The sequence below is a fragment of the Pararge aegeria genome, chromosome 9 (genome assembly GCF_905163445.1).
Source record: "Pararge aegeria chromosome 9, ilParAegt1.1, whole genome shotgun sequence".
NCBI lineage: Eukaryota > Metazoa > Arthropoda > Insecta > Lepidoptera > Nymphalidae > Pararge > Pararge aegeria.
The window spans coordinates 3710661-3732027 of NC_053188.1; the positions used below are offsets into that span (position 1 = coordinate 3710661).

The following is a 21367-nucleotide window of genomic DNA, read 5'->3' on the forward strand; positions in this document are numbered from 1 at the left end:
CTCATATTTTGAAAATGCTGTTATGCTTATAACTAAAAACCTGCCAACAGCAATATTATTGGCTGTTTATCTTAGGATATCTTGGAGACGTCTCTTAAAAAGTTCAAAGTTTGTAGAAGACGTAAGCTTATAGAAAAATCCTATTATAATATTAAGTATTACATGAATAGTAAAAATGGTTGTATATAAATTGCTGAATCTTTATAGCAAAATATTAATTCAATTGTGAGATGGTGATAACAAAAAAAACCCGGTTAAGTTTGTTGTGAGCTCTTCTTAGAATTTGGCGCGTTTGGAACCCTCCTACCTTTAGTTTTAAGTTAACAATGTAGTTACTCGTATCACCGTCAACTAAAATCCTCATACTGATCAACTACCATAATTTTTTTTATAACACCAAGTAGATGGTGCACTTTGGATGGATGCACTCGTTGGTAAGCCTGTGATTACAATGGCGATCACGCCACACACATTTATGGCACATTTCGATTGGAAGAAAAAAATTAGACTATCTCTAACTTTAATAGTTTTATAAATATAACCTAAAATAAACTAATTAAAACTAAATAAAATCTAAAACGTCCTCGAAACCACCGCAGCGAGGCACAGTTCCTAAGATGCTGGCAGCATTGCCCCTTTGGATGGTCAAACTAATTCGTTGGCCAAGGTAACTGCCCGCTCTAGGATCACCAGTAGACTCGATAACCCTTTTCGATAATTCTTTGAAAAGAGCTATCTAGCTATCCAGGTTTTCGTATTAAAAACTAAAATAAAAAAAAAAAAATCATATTTTTAACTATAATATATACTTTATAATAATCACTATATAGAAAAAGAATAGAATAGAAAAACTTTACTGCCACACAACACAATAGGAAAAATACAAGGAAAACAGTAACAGTACTTAGTGCTAGGGTGCAAAGTCGGCCTTATCACTAAAAGTGATCTTTTAAAGGCAAACTGAGCGTGCGAAGCCGATAAAAAAGTGGAAGTGGACGGTGCATAATGTATGTTACAAAAAAAAAAAAAACTTACATGAACATACATACGACATTTACATATTAATTACAAAAATACCGATATAAATTTATATATACTATAATAGATATTTATGATATATATTTATGCTATTATAAACTTACATAATACTTAATTACATCGATAAGTAATAATTTTTTAAGCGATGTTTAAAAAAATAAACAGGTGAATGGTTTCAGAATGACGTATTTCCTAGGGAAGCAAGTTCCACAGTGTTACAGCTTTAACAGTGAATGACTCGTTATAGCGCTGAGAGCGAGATAAGGGAATCTCCGACTTGTTGTATAATATATAACAAATATAAAATATCCCCGCAAAAAAATTTACGCATCATGGAACTGATAAATAGTTATTTAGTTAAGAAAATAAAATGGTTGATCGCTTTGAAAACGTCGCATGCCTATGTTTGTGAAAAACTTATTGACTAACCTAAAATAAATTGCGCTGGGTACGCAAATGGTTTTATTTTTCTTAAAATATTTACATATCGAAAAGTTTATCTATTTTAGATTTTTAGCACTGCAACTACCGGAGATAGCGACATCATTCGTTCGTTTTTTTTAGTTATATGCCACGCGTTGTATTTAAAATAGCTTTTTATTATACCAAATGTTTATCCTGGCCTGCAATCTCACCTGGTGGTAAGTAATGATGCTATCCATTCGCTTGGCGGCACATCTTTATCGGTAGGGTGGTAACTAGCCACGTCCAAGGTCACCAATCAGATAGAACCAGAAAAAAAATTAAAATTATAAGTTCCTACCCCAATTGCTCCTACCAGGGACGGAACTATAGATATGAACACTGCGCGATGGAGGTCTTCAAAACTATTATATACCCGATAAGCTAGCTAACACTTTTATGCAATGCTTGATGTTGCCAATAAACGCGTAAGTTAGTCTTGTGATTAATTTGAACCTTTGTATGAAGCCAGCATTTAGGTGTAGAAACACCTAGATGTTAGCTCTAATTGAACAGTATTCATCACTTTGGCTTTGCGGTAAGCCCCGTATAATTAACTCTGCAACACTAATGAGGTTCCGGGAACTGGTGTGGGAATACTTTGCGAGGAGGTTTTTTTTAGTTTTAAGCGACGCAGTTATTTAAGTATGCCGAGGTCAAGGTGACTGCAGACTTATTTCTCAGAGGACTACGCCTTTTTATTTCATAACTGTTCCATAACATTGCTTTTCTCTCTCTCTCTCTACGTCGTGTTCCTCATTGCCGAGGGTCGTGACTCCTTCCACTTACCTTTCGGATGATTTTGTGCCATTTGACTCGGCTTTTAGTAACATGCAAAGCAATATGAACCTTGGTGTAGAGAGCAGTGCGGATCTGATCCGACCAATAAATCGGGCTACGTTCGAGGACTCTTTCCTTTGCCAGCGACCACTATCTTTTCAAGATTGTGTCCATCTCTTCTGACAATGTGACCGAAGTACTCGAAAATCCTCTGAAGACACGTGGTTGATAGCCTTCTAGTAATTTTAAGCTGTCTCAATATCCATGAGTTAGCCCTGGGTGCCGTCCACGGGATTTGCAGCATTCTCCTCCAGCACCATTGCTTTTATTGAAGCTAAACTTCTGCGCGTCGAGCCCATTTTGGGTAAACAAAAATCATGAAACTCGCGTCATCGTCTACGCTTTACTTGACCTATGTGTACATAGATGATGCCAAGTAAAATGTAGAAAATTACTAGAAACTTTCCTTGCTCGGACTTAGGTACTATAAACTTATTAATTTTACATTTTACTTGGCACCGACATAAAAATGTTGTAAAAAATATAATTTTTATTTTTTGCTTGGAAATGTGCCCGAAGAGCGAAATATGAGCAAACTTAGAGCTTAGCCCTGTGAAAGCGTCCGCGCGATTTTTTATCTCGTGGTTTATATTCCGCGTACGGAATTTCATCTATCACGCACTGCAAATAAATTTTCTTAGCGATTTTTGTCAGTTTTTATGGAGAAACATACTCATAAAACTTCTTACAGCATAAAATATTCGCGCGAATTTAATCCATATCACGCCACGTAAAATTTGTATAAAACCACAGATTTTTAATGGAAGAAAGGGCGGCGTGTATCTCTATTCAATTATTGTTAAGTACTAGGGTTTGAAGGTTTGGAATTGGAGCACCTGATTGTAAAAATTTACGTTTACGTTGTCCTACGCGATTATGAGCTTAAAGTTTCCAGTATTAAGGTTCTTTGTAACAATATAAGAGGTCTAAACTTTTTTGCAGTGCGGGCTAGCTCGTTTTGCTATACATTTTTCGACCATTCTCACCCGAGTTGCTAAATACACTTTACAACTAAAACACATTCGATTGCCTCGAATTACTGTCTAATTGTTAACAGTAACGCTTAGTATGTTTTTTGCAATAAACTAAAGATATTTTATATTATTTGGAAAGCATTCATTCTATAAAACATCATTACGTCGTATAAGAGTAATAATATCATTCTTAAACAATATCTTTCTCGTATGAAAAAGCAGAATCTCCGACACCTGATGTAATTTTAATGTATCGATTTGCGGTTTCGGTTTCTGTGTTTCTGCTCCAAAATTACAATTTTGTTTTTTTTTGCAAACCATGTATTCTTACATATGCATTGTACTTTTAATAAGCTCTGAAATTTTTATTGTATTCCAAGTTTTTATAGACATATACATTTTATCAAAACCCTTATAGATTTATTTGCTGCATCGTACAAGAACGCTTAAAGGCTAAGAGGTACGTCTAGTTTTTGTTGGGTGATAAATAGCCACGGACAAAGCCCCCTACCCGAACAGAGAAAATTCAGATGTTATAAATTCCCATATTGACCTTCCCGGGGCTTGAACTCTCTCTCTGTGCCAGAGAGGTCGAGCAAAGCTTCTATTTTTGCCCGAGTGAATGAATGAAGGAATGAATACATATTACACACAATCAGCGACGTGCATAGAGGGTATGCACAGGGTATGCAGATGATATAAAATGAAGAAAATATCCAGTACGAGTTATAAAAAACTTAAGGATGGGCATTGCAAGAGTTATAAAAAGCATACTCTTAAGTATTTATAACTCGTACTGGAGATTTTCACCCCAAGTGATAATTAATTGCTTAAATTATAAACGCACATAAATCTTAATCAGGTGCGTGACGGGGATCAAACTCGCCCCGCCTCCGAAAGCGAAGCCGCAGCTTTAACCACTAGGCTATCACCGCTTTTAAACTTGGTTTAGCGCGAAAATATGCTCTTAATAACGATTTCAGTCAAGTTGATAGAGATTTACGAGTCAGTTAAAAGGCGTGTCTCATTTAACCGCGGATTCTCACACCGACCCCCAAAACTTCATTAGCGCTGCAGTCTTAATTACAGAATGCTAACCGCAAGATTGTGCTGTTAAATGCCGCTCAAATGCAATTCAGCTTTGATAATGGAATTTGTTTTTTTAATCACGCTAGAACTGAGACGGTGTAGGTTGTTGATGTTAGAGGTTCTGTCTGCTTGTGCGTTGCTCTTTTTTTAAATATCTCCTGAGCCGATTTTAATTCGGTTATTAGTACATGTACAGTTTTACTTCAGGGCAGTCAAAGTCAAAGTCAAAGTCAAAAATATCTTTATTCAAGTAGGCCCACAGGTGGCACTTTTGATTAGTGTTGCCCAAATTCAGTCTTGGTCTTGCAGTCTTGGTCTTGTTCTTGCGTTTTTGCAAGACCAAGACCAAGAACAAGACCGCGTATTTTTAGCAAGACCAAGACCAAGACTGACCGTGCAAGACTTGAGCAAGAACAAGACATAGCCTGCAAGACTCTTGCGTCTTGCAGCTAGGACTTAGCGCTATTTCACGAAGTAGTAAGGTGTAACAGTTCGGTGTATAGGTAGGTAGGTACGCTTAGGAATTCTATGAGAAGCAAAAAACTATATCAAAGAATATGAAAAACTGGACCTATGCGCATTACGACTAATACCATAAACATAGCGAATAAAAAAATATCTATTAAAATCAAACTGAGTGCATGCATAGTTATGTTTTAACCATCGGCACTTTGATAATGCGGCATCAAAGGTTTTGTACTTACTTCTTAAAGAAATTTGCCGCTTTTCGGAAGTACATGGTTATGATACACGCGCCGGCGGCTTCTTTTGAAATCTAAAACAATCGTTGCCGCCGCGCCGAAATCATAATATTTGACACTATTCATGCAAAATAATTTCGAATTTTAAGAGTACCTACAGGTGTTCCAAAGAATAAATAAGTTTCAGATTGGTGATTTTAGATTGGTGGAGGACGCATGAGACAGAGTATCCGATTTTATCGAAAATGGCCCGTGATTTTCTCTCAATACCTGCAACTTCAGTACCTGCTGAGAGGTTATTTTCTAAAGCATCATTAGTAATTAGAAAACATAGAAATAGGTTAAGTGATGAGTCAGCCAGATGGTTACTTTGTATTAATTCTTGGTCAAAAGAATTGATATAAAGTATGTTGTGTAAATTGATATAAGTGTTGATTTGTGTTGTATTTTATTTTTTATTCAAATAAATGATAAATCGTAAAACTCTTTTATTAAATTTCTTATAAGTTGAGGGTTCAATCTCTTTCTAGACAGATAAGTATTGTTCTTTAAAATACAGTCAAGTTATTGTAATTAATTTGTTTTTTTACATGTTTTAGCAAATGTAAGCTTATAAATCATAAATGTTTATTAAGAAACAGTTACTTCCATGGAAAACGACATATAGGTCAGTTGATTTTTCGAATTTCTTATCAAATCTTCAGTTATTTATTAATCTGCTTGATCTTTACTATGGCTATGTTAATTCAAGCTCACAATGTTCCAATTCTAATACGTTTTTCTAAGATTTAAAGTAAACTTTAATAAATAGTAATAGACTAATAGGTAATTGCAAGACTTGCAAGACTCTTGCTGCAAGACCAAGACCAAGACCAAGACTGGGAGCGCAAGACCAAGACCAAGACCAAGACCAGGTGTATTGGCGCAAGACCAAGACCAAGACTGGCTAAGTCTCGTCTTGTTCTTGCATTTGGGCAACACTACTTTTGATGCGTACATAAGAACCACACGGTAGTGAGATGATGGCGATAACCACATTCGTAAACTTAAAACTAAAGCTACGAGGGTTCCAAACGCGTCCTGGTCTAAGAAGAAGCCCACAACAAACTTAGCCGGGTGTTTTTTTTTTTTTTTGTTATCACCATCTCACAATGTCATTTTAAAAAACAGCTTTCTAGTCTTTTCTTTTAATGTGAGATTAGGCAAAATTGAAGTATCTGTCTGTAATTCCAAAAAAACAACCTCATTTATATTGATAATTTGTATATTATGTACCATATAGGACGCTGATTCCTGTTCTACGTTATACCGTCTTCATCGCTTTGTACGATACTTAGGAGGAGATGGGTGCAGTGGCGTGCATAGACGGTATGCACAGGGTATGCAGGTGATATAAAAAGAAGAAAATCTCCAGTAAGAGTTATAAAGAACATAAGGATAGGCATTGTAAGAGTTATAAAAAGCATACTCTTAAGTATTTATAACTCGTACTGGACATTTTCTTCATTTTATATCATCTGCATACCCTGTGCATACCCTCTATGCACGCAACTGGATGGGTGGTGTCGTCATCCACGACAGATCACAATGCAGTTCACATCGTATGAATCTTACAAATATTATCTCCCAACTTATTTATTGCACTGTTGTTTCAGTATTTAGTGGATTTGTCCACGTCCCCCGCAAGTCATTAATCAGTGTTTTTGCGCTCAGACCGGTGCGCTTGGAACGCTCCAGATAAGTTAGCGACATGGCTTTCTTCTGGCGGACAATGAATGGGACGCAATTCGTTTTGTCTCCCGTTTTTTCCCGGGATGAAAGTCCCGAATAATGGATCACGAGGTGCAATTATAATATGTTTTACTTTACTTTTGAATTTTTGTAATATTACATAAGTTGTGATTGTGGTTAGGTTCCGTCTCCTTTTTGAAGGATCCGAGTTTAATCAATCAATTTTAATCAATCAATTTCAATCAATCGATCAATTTTATTTATTTGCTGATATTGTTAAATAGTTGTTATAGAAAAAAACTATGTAGATCTTAAATGTACCACGACAATTTGGTATGCAAATTATTATCAGGGTAATATTTAAATTAAAAAGATACGTCATATCACACTAATTCAAACGGCCAGGGGTATATAGTTAGGCTTAGCTAGGAATAAATAGCTTCGGCTAGCGTTGATATAGTTACTAACCTACCGACAAAGAAATGCATCTAAGCCATTTAGCGTTCCAGTAAGATGTCATGTAGAAATCGACCAGAGGTACGCGTTTAATATAATAGCTTTATATAAGCGGCGATAGGCCTTCGTTAGGACTTCGGCATTTATCACATGGCAAATGGGTTACAATTCAGGTTTGGTTGATAGCATAATTAAAAAGAAACAACAGAGGCTGATTGCTAAGGAGTTATACGCCGTACCAATGGACAAATTGAATAGGTATAAGACCAGTCTTACTTACTTCGGATCTATATCAGAGCGTGCAGCAAGGATACTTAGATCACATGGCGTTCATGTGGCTTTTAGAACAAATAACCAACTGAGAGCTATTTGTAACGGTAAGGACAGATTGGACAATAAGCACAGATCAGGGGTATATAAACTCCAATGTTCTGAATGCCACGCCACATATGTGGGTCAGACCGGACGTAAATTTGAAACGCGTTACAAAGAGCATATGGCAGCCTTCACTTTCGGGGGGCGAATTCAAATCCCAGCACGCACTTTTAACTTTTCTAAGATATGTACGTTTTAAATAATTAAAATTCAAAGGTGGGAGGAGACCCGTGCTTTGTAGTGGACCGGTAATGGGTTGCTGTGATGAAGTAAACATCGTGAGGAAACCGGCATGCGTTAGAGTTCTCCATAGAGTTCTCAAAGGCGTGTGAAGTCAAACAATACGCACCGAGCCAGTGTGGTGGACTTCGGCCTTAACCCTTCTCCTTGTTTGGTGATAAATATAAAAGGTTAGCCAGTTACGCTCTTAGATGAAATTAAGAATAGTTTGATTGAAGTTTGCTTAGATGAAGGGTTGTGGGTAAACTTGTAGTGGATTAAAAAAAGGCGTTACATCAAGTTTACAGACTGAAACCCTTATTAATAAACATGGCGTAAGGCCACAATGGTTTTGCACTGTTTTGTCACACTTCAACTTTGAAATTCAGAACGTAACAAAACACTGCGTTACTATTCCAACATTGTTTATTAAGTGATGTCGAAATCCAATGAAATCATTAGCGAGGAACTCTTTTTATATGTGCACTAATAAAAATGTTGCTAAATGGAGCACTGAAATGGTACCTATGGACATTTTTGGCAAGTATTTCAGCACATTTCATTTGCGCTATTTCAATTTAAAATGACAGCAACCTAAAACCTTTTATAACCATCAAATGGAAAACTCGATGCGTTTTCATGCGACGCAAACTTCACGAGAACAAATGACTTGCAGTTTTATATATTCATCATCTTCGTTATCAGCCTATTGCCTGGTGATAACCAAGTGGTTAGAACCTCATACTCGTGGGGACGGAGTTAGATTCTCTAACGTAAAGTACCTCTAACTTTTCAAAGTAAGGTGCGTTTGAATATAAGAAATTTAAATATCACATGCTTTAAAGATGATGGAAAACAATGTGAGATTTTTGAGAGCTCTCCATAATACAACGCTCAGAGAAAAGAGTTTCTTGCTTACTTGTTCTCAGTAGAATCAGCATTCTGAATTGTTAGGAGAGTCACACCCAACATTAAAATATTAAAAAAAGTCGTATCTTCCGAGTGAAATGAAAACAGTGAGAACAAATTTAGCGTTATGTGAATTTTAGTTCAAATACAAGTTCGCTTATGACTATGTATTGGAGAATTATGCCGGGAACACTGTACTTTCCCACGTCAATTTTTGTGTACGACTGTTCCTTTAAACCTTACTGCGGAATTTGATAGTTTTCCGGGGTCAAAAGTAGTCTCTCTGCCAAACATAACTATATGTCAAAAATCAAGTCTATTTTTATTTGACAGCCGGATGGCGCAATGGGCAGTAATCCTGCTTTCTAAATCCAAGGTCGTGGGATTTCCTATAACTAGAAAATGTTTGTGTGATGAACATAATTTTTTTTCAGTTTCTGGGTGTTTATTTGTATATTATAATTATTTATAATAATAATAATAATAAATTCTTTATTGCACACACAAAAACAAAATACAAATAAACACATTTACAGAAATAATTAAAAAAAAAAAAACTAGTTTAGGTGTGCAAAGGCGGTCTTATCGCTAAAGCGATCTCTCCCAGACAACCTTTGGCGATAGTAGTTATTGGAAGGAACGGGTTGGTGCGGCAATAAAAATTTCTACCTACATAAAAATATTGCAAACTAAACTACATACATGGTATAAATTCTAATACTAAACATATAATTATTATATATAATATATAGTGTTCATACATATAAATATAATAAACTACATACTATAACGCTACATACATAAAAAATAGTTTTTCAAACGACTTTTAAAAAGAGGCAAGGATTTTGCCTGACGTATGTCATCAGGTAGGGAATTCCAGAGTCTGACACAATTAACTGTAAAAGAATTACTATAATATTTCGTGCGACTGTACGGAACCTGTAGTTTGCTGTCGGTGCAGGAACGTAGCCTGTTATTATCAAAAAAGGTAAAACGTTCTTTTAAATATGGCGGCGTCTGAGGAAGAAACAGGATACGATACAACAGAGACAAGGCGTGCATCTCTCTCCGCTGGCCGACCGACAACCACTTTAGTTCAGCGCGGAACTGAGATATGCGGTCGAACTTTCGCAAGCCAAAGATAAAGCGGATGCAAAGGTTCTGCAGCCTATCGAGCTTATTAAGGAGATCCTGCGATAAGTCAAGATAACATGCATCACCATAGTCAATGACAGGTAACAAAATAGAGTTGGCAAGAGCGATCTTAGTTTTAATTGGAAGAAGATTCTTCCACCGCCTAAGATAGTGAAGAAGCCAATAGTGGCACAAATTTTCCGCCCTACCTCAGATACATGAGGTCCCCAAGAAAAGGAACTGTCAATCGTCAGCCCAAGGTTTCTGACCGTATTGCAGTATGGCAAAGCAACCCCATCAAAGTAAACAGATGGAAGGTTATTAATATTATAATTATTTATGTATATTATATTCATAAAAATATTCATCAGCTATTTTAATACCCATACCACACAGCTATGTTTGCTTTGGGGCTAGATTGCGATGTTTGTATTGCCGTAGAACATTAGTTTCTTTATGGGTTGCTTAGGAAGGACAAATAAACAAACAAACAAAAAAATATGGATTTTGAAAGTAATTAAATTCAAACCACTCATACAAGCCGGGAAAACAATTGATTACTGTGCGAGGTCAATGCAAGCGGTGGTTCGGAGGATGTTGTGCAAAACAGCAAGCTGGATGAAGAAAATATAGAATACCTAAATATATTGGCTGAAGGAAGAACCAGAAGATTGTCCTGTCAAAATCCCTTAAAAAAATCCCCATAAAATAATGGTTGACATGATGATTATGATGAATGAGATTCCATAACAACATCGTACATACTAAATACCAAAAGATATCCTTCCTGACCTAGAATTTATTCTCTTAAAAAATACTATACGCACTAATACGAATAGAAAAGTCGATAAAATACGCAAACCTAAAACAAATGCGGTGGGAAGTTTAAAATCTCGTATGTGAAAAATAAAAAAAAACGTTGCCAAGTAAAAACACTGGCGGTTACGAGTATTTCTAAATGGTAAAATAAAAATAGCGCACGACCCCAATACGAATGGGATATACAGTTGGAAAAAATGGGGCTTGTAAAACACTTAACACAGTAGGCCGCGTTCAGGCACACTCGTTCAGCATCTTGACATAGAATTAGCGGCTACATTACCGTACCACTATACTGTAGGTATAACGGAACTGGGCTGTGAGTACGGTAGGGTTTGTTTTCACTTTTTAATAGCACTTTATTATACGTGAGTTTAATTGACCGAGACCGAGATCTGGGTGTTCCATGATTAATAATATTATCCTTACGAACCCACATATCTTCTTCGTCGTCTTCTTTTACGTTTTTTAATAACCCAGACGTCTCACTCTTCTCTGATAAACTCTGTCGTAGAAGTTTTACAACGCATTACTGCTACACTACAGAGCACGAGTCTTATACAAGAATGAGAAGGATTTAGACTATTGTTTAGTCAGGAATCGTAGCCGTAGACGCAGCGTAGCAGCTGTAGCAAACGAAATCGATTGTAGAAGTTCATCAATAACGACGCATACTGGCCCAATACTGGGAGAATGGTTAAACCGCAAGGCTGCAGCTTAGGAAGCGTAGCGTATAAGTCGCAGGCTTAGCGTAGTAGTAGTACTAGTGGGTAGGACTTCGACTTCACTCTCGATTCCCAGCACGCACTTCTAACTTTTCTAAGTTATGTGCGTTATAAGCATTAAATATAACACTTGCTGGTGAAGCAATCACCGGTGAAGGAAAACTGAGGAAAATGCCTGAGAGTTCTACATTTTTGTAATGTAATGTAATGGGTAGATATGATGATAATGCTAATGTAGCGTAGTAGCCGTAGCCGTAGCCATAAAATACTGAACACAGTAGGCCGCGTTCAGGCACAGTCGTTCAGCATCTTGACATAATATTAGCGTCTACATTACTGTTCCACTATACCGTAAGCGGTGGAACTGGGCTGTAATTACGATATGGTTTTATAATAGCACTTTATTATATGTGAGTTTAATTGACGCGAGAACTACGTGTTTCATATATATTACGCACACACAAATATGTGCATTTTCACATGCTTCGACGAATAGATTTTTGTTTGATTGTTTTTGATAGATTAGTCTTGATTGTTTTCTTTGTTTTTTTAAGTATTGTTAACACTTTTATGTTATTAACTCTTTTAAATATTTAATTATTCAAAATAAATCCGAGACTACTATACTATCCGTACTATTTCAAAATGTTACGTTTATGGAATCTTTGTGGTTTTAGATTTAAGTGAAACTATTTATAAATATATTTTTATTGTAACGATTACAAATAAATTAATTAATTAATTACGAACACAAATAGCTTCTTCTTCTTCTACTTAAACAAATTTGAATAAACCAAATGCTTCTCTAAAAACTCTTCTAATAGTAAACGTTGTAGATGTTTAAATACGCATTACTGGCCAACTACAGGGCACGAGTCTTCTTTTAGAATGCGAAGGACTTCGGCTATAGTCTAGTCAGGAATCGTTGCGTCGCAGTCGAAGCCGCAGCCGTAGCCGCAGCGTAGCTGTCGTAGCAAAGGAAATCACCTGCCTTTGACAACATGTTGAACTCTCAGGCATACAGATTTTCTCTCAAAGTTTTCCTTCAATTTTAATGCAAGTGATATTTAATTGCTTAAAATATGCATATAAGAAAGAACATGCAGAACGATCGACATGGATCGAAGTCGTGACCTATCACCGTTTTCTGCTTAGATAGTTTACGTAGATATTAATATTGTTGTATTTGTGTAGTCTGTTTTATGTATTAGTATGTAGATATTTGTATGTATGTACTATATAGTGTACCCCACCTATTCGTTTTTCTTTTTAGTTTTCCAAATACTAAGGTTGCCTGGCAGAGATCGCTACGTAGCGATAAGGCGGCCCTTTGTATCCTGCTTCGTTTTTCATCTATTTGTTCTTTTATTTTTGTCTCGTTTTTCTGAGTAGTGTTCAAATGAGTATAAATAAAAAAATTAAAAAAAAGATGAAATTGTTTTTCATTGCCCGTCTACATTATTAAGTAATACCCTATAGCCTTCCTCGAGAATTTAGCTATTAATTAATGTAAAAAAATATTTTTTAAATCCTACTTTTAGGCAGTTTTGGATGTTAGCGCATTGAATCATTAAAAACAAACAGAAAACAATCTCTTCCGCTTTATTATTAATACTATATATGTATCGATTATTCTTGGTTTATTCATCATGCATTTTGAAGTCCTTCCTAATAAATTAGATTACAGCTGATAACATCAAGAGATTAAGACATTAATTAATAACAACATTACGCAACATTAATTAACTTAAAGCTAAGTAGGCAATATACCTGATAGTAATAATGTGTTGATATAATATTTATGATTACAATTTCGCGTCGGCTTATTGGATTAGTGGTAGATTCATACGCACTGTGTCAGATTTTAGATCGATCTAAGGAATGCATTAATATCATATTAAAATTCAAAAAATTCAAAATTCAAAATTCATTTATTTCAAGTAGGCCTAATATAAGCACTTTTGAAACGTCAAGTCTGTCTGTTTGTAGTGATTCTACCACCGGTTCGGAAGGCAGATTCTACCGAGAAGAAGCCGGCAAGAAACTCAGCAGTTGCTCTTTTCCAACATCAACAATTTACATTAAGCTAGAATACAACGCTTTGATCAATGAAGAGTGGGACATCTTGGTTCGTAATGATCATTTCCCAATATGAATACTTATAACGTGTTGAAGAACGTGGGGATAGGACTTGGAATAATATTATTTTTCACTTTTTACATTTGACATATAATCGAGCAGAGTTTCCCCCTACAACTACTTGATACAGAATGAATGTTTGAGAAGGTAATGCTTCTACTTTTATACGGCTCAGGTACCGTTTACAATGTTGACAACAAAACGAACAAGTAATAATAAAAAAATTAAAATGACATTGTGAGATGGTGATAACAAAAAAAAACCACCCGGCTAAGTTTGTTGTGGCCTTCTCCTTAGACCAGGACGCGTTTGGAACCCTCGTAGCTTTAGTTTTAAGTTTACGAATGTGGTTATCGCCATCATCTCACTACCGTGTGGTTCTTATGTACGCATCAAAAGTGCCACCTGTGGGCCTACTTGAATAAAGATATTTTTGACTTTGACTTTGACTTTGAATATTTTACGATATTAGTTTCCGGTAAGTTATTTCACAAAATATATTGTTATTATTCTATTTGGAAAACATTAATTATTTACACAAGTATTATTACGAATTATATAAAGCAAAATTGAACTATTAAAGAAATTCTATATTTATGAATCTTGTAGTGACGTCGCAACATGTTTATAGCGTAGCGTAGGTATCAGCCAGGGGGAGCAACCGCTAACAAACGCTTATACTGTCACTTGCTAACGGTTATAGCCTAGTTACTCACTAGGCTTGGTTAGGTTGCACTTGCCTTTCGTGGAGACTGAGTTCGATTCCCGACACTTACTACAGATTTTTCGGAGTTATGTGCGTGTTTAATTTAAGCAATTTTAAATATTACTTGCTTTATCAGAGAATAATTTAAGAATAGAAATAAATTAAGAATTCTCCGTAATGGCATGTGAAGTCTACCAATCCAGTTGGCCAGCGTGGTAGACTACGGCCTACACCCTTAACCCTTAATAAGGAGGGTGTTATTCAGAGAAGAGACCCGTGCACTGTTAACCCTTAATAAGGAGGGTGTTATTAAGAGAAGAGGCCCGTGCACTGTAGTGGGTCGGTAATGGGTTGATGATGATGATTTGTTTACTAAAAAAAAAAAAACGGTTTACAAAAGACGGACTTACTGGTAAAGCATTTGCTACCCCTTGGGATGTGCGAGAAAAACGAGTGAGGGTAGGGTAAAAAATGTTTTAAGTGAAAAAAAAATGTTTATGTTTTATATATGCAAAATATATATATATTATATATTTTGCATATATAAAACATTATATTATTCGATTCTGCTTTCTGAGCTTAAGGCCGTGGGTTCGATTCCCACTACTGGAAAATGTTGTTGTGAGTATGAATATTTTTTACTGTCTGAGTGTTACTTTGGGGCTAGATGGCGATGTATGTATTGTCGTAGTATATATATATTATTTATAATGTATATACAATTTATAGATGTATACGTATACGTATAAATTTAAATTCAATCTTGTATTCGGAATTTTAAAAAAAAGCTCATACCGATTTTGGACACACTTGTTTAGCTTTCTCTTTTTATTAGCGTGGACTTTGTTGAGTTGCATGTATGAATTACTTTTTTATTGTTACAGGTTACTTCTGGCACATCACGGACTTCCACTACGATCCTCTATACACCGCCCAGGGCGACACTAGAAGACGTAGGTACAAAATTGCTAACGATTTTTATTAGGTGGGGAACACTCTCCCAACTTTTGTGATTCTAGTTGAATTGTCGAATTTGAATTGAAAATTAATGATAATTGAATTGAAATTGAATTAAAATGGTATTGAAATTGAATTTAATGGAATCGAATTGCAATTAATTTGAATTGAAATTTCATTGAATTTAATTGAATTTGAATTGAATTAAATTGAAATTGAATTGAAATCGAAATTGAACTGAATTCAATAAAATTGAAGTTGAATTGAATTGAAATTGAATCGATTAAAACTCGATTTTCCTTTCAAGAGTTAGTAGGCAACTGCATCTCAAGCTGAATCTAAACCTAGATTTTACAGGCTGGTTGTTTTTTTGAGTTGTTGTGCTAATTTACGTGGTAGAGTTGCTGAAACATATATATTTTTTGATTTAATGTTTTTCCGTGTGCATAAAAAATTAAATTGATCACCCATTTATATTCCACTTTAAAAGATTTAAACGAATGTCACCAAACTAACAAGTATTATAAAAACCAAATGTGTATGTCAAATTTTAGCTTAATCACTCGTAGGATGACTGCCTTAAATTTATGTAATAAGATTTGATCCACAGATAAGAAATCAACATGTAAAGCAAAATAAAAAAAACTAGAAAATTCTCATAATTTTCTCGCTGACTCAATGCTTCTTGAGTGTTTTCTATCAGGCATGGCGTTCAAAACTATTTTACAAGATTAAACAAGTTTGTAACACTCTTGAACGAATGTGATGATGCATAAAATATGGATAAGGAAACACGATGTTTTTATTACCATATGAATAACATTTATTTTATTTCTTTTTTGTTGCTTTGGCCTAGTTGCGTTACGATTGAAGCTAGATCGACCCATTGAAGTCGTGTTTGAACTTTAGTTATTTGCTTTTATTCCATTCCTCAAACATAAATTTGATGAAGGATTTTCATGGTCTAAAGAGTGTTTATTTACACGAAATCTAAAAACTCCAAATTTTTATAGATTATTTTAATATTTTAGTTACTTTTAATTTATTTCGTCATCATCATCATCACGTCGACCCATTACCGGCCCACTACAGAGCACGGGTCTTCTCCGGACAGAGCAGAGTGCGGATTGGTGGACTCCACACACCTTTGAGAACATTATGTAGAGCTTTAAGGCATGCAGGTTTCCTCACGATGTTTTCCTTCACCGTTGAAGCAAGTGATATTTTGTTAACTTTAAACGCATTTAAGTTAGAAAAGGAGGTGCTTGCCGGGATTCCAACTCAGCCCCCCGAAAGCCTTTTTATTAGTATTTTAAGTCATAGTATTTATTTAGTAGTTATTATTATGGTGTGATAATAAGAAAGTTGTCATCAGATTGTCGTAGAGCAGACGAGCGTGGAAGTTCAGGACATCACCGAGCACTGGGTCGATTAGGTGACTACTCCTGTGACAGCTCACTTGAGCTCATCCAGTCAGCGCTGAGGTACATGAGGACACGCCACTCTGAAAATGTGGAATTTGTTCTTTGGACTGGGTAAGTTTATTCTCCTTTTTTCAAGAATAAGTGATGAAGCACTCTAAAACGTAGCGGGCTAACCGGTTAAGGAGTGTGCTAGTTATACCCCTAATACGTTTCAGCGCGACATCACATCGGAACACTTAATCGCTTAGCGGCACGTCTTTGTCGGTAGGGTGGTAATGGCCAAAGCCTCCGATCAAAGCTTGATTTTTTCTTGTTCACTGGCATCGGTTGCCCACTCAGTCATGCTCTATAGGTTGCCGATTTTTGAAAGTGCTATGGGGGTACAACTTTCCCGCAAAAACCTGGAATTGGTACAGAGACGAATGGCAATAGGTATTTGTGGAGCAAAAAGAACCATCTCCACTGATGCCGTGCTAGTGATCTAAGGACAGAATAATTGGAGAAGGAGTGGTCTGGAGTGGGAAAAGGAACCTAGGTGAGAGGTGGACTGATAGCTTACACAGGCGCTCAGTAGTCACGGGGTGTTCAATACCTACCTCTTTAGCATTGAAAAGTTTACTCTCCTGTCTTCTTTGAAAATTGTGATAAATCATTTACTTATCAAATTCAAAAGAAAGCTCAAACATCATCCTCTTATAAAAATCTTTTGCTAGCTTAGCTAACTAATTTACAAACTGTATTTACAGCTCTTGGTTTTCAAATTAAAGAATACCATCAACCAATTACTGTTCCAGTACACGTTGCGGTTCTTCGCTCAGAATGAGAAGGGTTTAGGCCGTAGCCCACCACGCTGGCCAAGTGTGGATCGGTGGAATTCCCTCGTCTTTGAAAACATTATGGAGAACTCATGCATGCAGGTTTCCTGACGATGTTTCCTTCACAATTAAATCAAGTGACACAAACTCTTAAAAACGTTAGAAATGGGCGACAGGGTTATAACGGGTACTAAGATGTTGAAATGGTCACTTTGCTCCTTAGAACGCAGCTTTGATCATACCACTTACTAGTAGGGCAAGTGTGGTACAAGTCCATGGAACTTAGTTATACCTACAAGAAGTCCATCAATTAATATCTGCCGATTTAGATGACGACAAAGAATCTTTTACTGAATAGACCTGTCATCAAAAAGGTTATATATTGATCAAAAGACCACCCGACATCTATTGGTTGCAGACAAAAACGGTTTGTTTGGCATTTAGAAGCTTTTGCAATTTATTCGCTCTCTTGTAGAAAATAAAACATAGTAATAAAAGTCTTCATCGTAGAAAAAGTTCAAACGGTTGTGTGGAAAACAAGAGGTCTCTAGTCTGTAATTAATTATACCAACCCGCACCCGTAAAGTGCTACATTTTACTTACTAGTTTGCCTGTGCATTTTTGTATGACTTGACAGAGCTCTATAATAAATAAGTGGAATGAGACATTAAAGTATGTAAAATGATGTAAAAACAAAAGGTTATGCGTGTTTTAAATATCCCTATTTACCTGTTTTAGATGTTTTACATTGGTTAGGGCGTTGTTGAAAATATATTTCGATAAAGCTATTGCCAAGAAAAATCTATTCTACTGATGGAATGTCACACATTGGCTGTCGAATCTTTTATGTTTTCTTGAGAAAGGTTATTACCTACTACCTAGTATTTCACTCCTAAGTGGGTCAATAGCGGATGAAAGTTAAAGAAATGGTTTTAGGTTAACAGATTTTTTTTAATAATAATAATAAATATACTACGACAATACACACATCGCCATCAAGCCCCAAAGTAAGCGTAGCTTGTGTTATGGGTACTACGATGACTGATGAATAATATACATAAAATACTTATAATATATAGATAGACACCCAGACACTGAAAAACATTCATGTTCATCACGCAAACATTTTCCAGTCGTGGGAATCGAACCCACGGCCTTTGACTCAGAAAGCAGGGTCGCTGCAAACTGCGCCAATGGGCCGTCTAAATGAAACGTTAACAGATGAAATTTTACCCCTTATAGCAAATGGGAAGAAGAAAAACTTTATTGCACGTGTAACATACAGGAAAAGAGTAAGGAGTATGCAGTAAACAATGTAGACATGCAAAGGCGGCCTTATTGCTGCAAGCAATCTCTTACAGGAAACCGTCGAAGACAGGACTTATAGCAAGACAACGGGACAGTGCCAAGAGTGTTGATGATATATACATAAATACCAAAATGTATCCATACAAATATATAGATTATTTAAATAAATATACGTAATATATATAAATATATAACATACATTATTTTATATAATATAGTATAAGTAGATTTTAATACATAATTTACAAACCATAATAAGGAATCTACTTCAAATGCCATCTCTCAAAGAGAGGTAGTAGTCCTTCAGACTACTCTTAAATAAATGGGTTAGATAAATTATGAGAGTTTATCTGTCCGAAAGCGCTTAGCTTAGGAGATAACAGTCAGATTTTTTTGTTTGCATTTATAGACCATTCTTAAGAATAGCATGGCAAGTGGACGCGGTGGCATAAAGTTGTGTAGGTTAGCGGAACAGAATTGGTATGGGAAGCTTATCAAAAATTGTAAGCAGAAGTCGCGTGTGACAGATAGTATGATAAGCTAGTGGGTACTTAATTTACTAACGTCGTATATATCATAGAGAATGTAATATTTTCTTTCTTTTGTAGAGACATCGTAGCAGCTCAATATTCAGAAAATGAAGAAAACAGGTACCAAGCAATCAGAAATATAACGGAGTTGCTCCGAATGACGTTCAGTTCACACTTCGTTTTTCCTGTTCTTGGTCATACGGATCCGGCACCTTCAGAAACCTTAACAAATTTATGGAGTCACTGGCTTCCCATGGAAGCGTTGACGACATTAAAGAGTGGTAAGTAATTGTTTTATATATATGTAAATACTTTATACATTATAGAAACTTATATATAGGTAGGTACAAAAATGGGGTCTTATTGCTAAAGGGCGATCACTTTCAGATAACCCTTCCGGCTAGGGAGATGTCGAAAGGTATTAAAAAGGTTAGTTAGTAAATATATTGTTATGAATACACTAATAATATTAATTCTTTATATATAGATTGTCTCGCATTGTCTTCTAAAAATGGCTACGTGGTTGTAAGCTTTCTTAAAATCCTGGAATCCTGTTCGCAGTTTATGTACTTTTTTGCCATTAGCAAAGCTCGGACCACCCTCAAAGGAAAATATCCTATTTCGAATAACGTTCAACATATTTCCAACACGTTTTTTTTTAGTTTTAGCTTTATTTTGATGCCTGATGGAACTGTGATACTTACTAGAAACCACTGCTAGAAATATTTACCTATACGGTTCAGTTATGCAAACTAGTCATAGTCTGGGAACTTTTGTACTTCCTCCATGGCTTAATTATATCTAAGCTAAACATGCGACGATTTGCAGAATTAAGAACATACAGAACTGTCATTCAGCCATTATTGCATGCAGAACTTTGCGATGATAATGATAAAGATCGTAAACGTTTAGCACATAAGAGGTAAAATAATGACTGTCAATTACTAAATGGAATGCAGTTACTAACGGCCTGTTCGAGAAAAACTACTAAACTGGAGTGGAGTGGTTTTGATGCTTCAATATTTGTCATGTACACGGGTTCTGTATGTTCTGAATTCCATGTGACGATTATTGTTTTGACTGTTCTTCAAAGTTAAGTTTCAGAGTTTCCGATTTTTTTTTTATTTTGTTTCCGTCACCAGCCTCTTTTCTTTTTTTGTTTAATTTCGAATTAAATTGTTAGTTGGCGGACAAGATGCAGATGGCCCTTCTGATGGTCTAGTCGCCCTGCGTCCATCGACCTTAGCATAGGTGTTAACCCTCATGTGCCTGTAATGACACCGGCAACTACGCCCCAAGTAGCATTTTTGCAATACCGCAACACGGTATTGCAAAAATGCTACTTGCCTTTACGAAACTATTAGATCAATGAAAAAGTGGTACTAAATTGTTTAAATTATTAGTTCTGAATTTCTTGGTTTGGCTATAAGATAAGCTCCGTGCTTTAGAAGCACGTTAAGCCACCATTTCGATTTGTATCACTGTCCAGAGAGAAGTGCCAAAGCTCTTATCCCTAATAATAAAGTCAAAGTCAAAAATATCTTTATTCAAGTAGACCCATATGTGGCACTTTTGATGTGTACATAAGAATTACACGGTAGTGAGATGATGGCGATAACCACATTCGTAAACTTAAAACTAAAGCTACGAGGCCTCTAAACGCGTCCTGGTCTAAGAAGAAGCTTACTACAAACTTAGCCTTGTTTTTTTTTTTGTTATCACCATCTCACAATGTAATTTTAAATTATAAGAAGAGCAACCTGGTTAGAGCAATAATTCACACCCAAGCTTACGCCAACGGCGCGTATTGTGAGGAGGTTTCTCACTCTGGAGCTCTGACCGCCGGTTGCTTGGGCATTCGAAAGCCCCGCAAGCGGAGGGTGGATGTTTTTTTTATAAATTTTTAATAGTGTTTTTTATTTAACTTTAAGCATTGTTAAGAATTAAAAAAAAAAATGAAAAAGAATGATAGATAAATGATAGATAAATGATAGATAAATGATAGATAAATAATAA

General features: G+C 35.8%; 1 protein-coding gene across 1 annotated transcript in view; it reads left to right on the top strand.

Annotated features, from left to right (window-relative positions):
• LOC120626441 (acid sphingomyelinase-like phosphodiesterase 3a) overlaps nt 1–21367 on the top strand; it is a 109109-nt gene that overhangs the window by 80838 nt on the left and 6904 nt on the right. The window contains exons 3-5 of the mRNA XM_039893968.1: nt 15202–15270; nt 16650–16809; nt 19430–19632. Coding sequence (XP_039749902.1) covers nt 15202–15270; nt 16650–16809; nt 19430–19632 — 432 coding nt within the window. The remainder of the gene's footprint in view (nt 1–15201; nt 15271–16649; nt 16810–19429; nt 19633–21367) is intronic.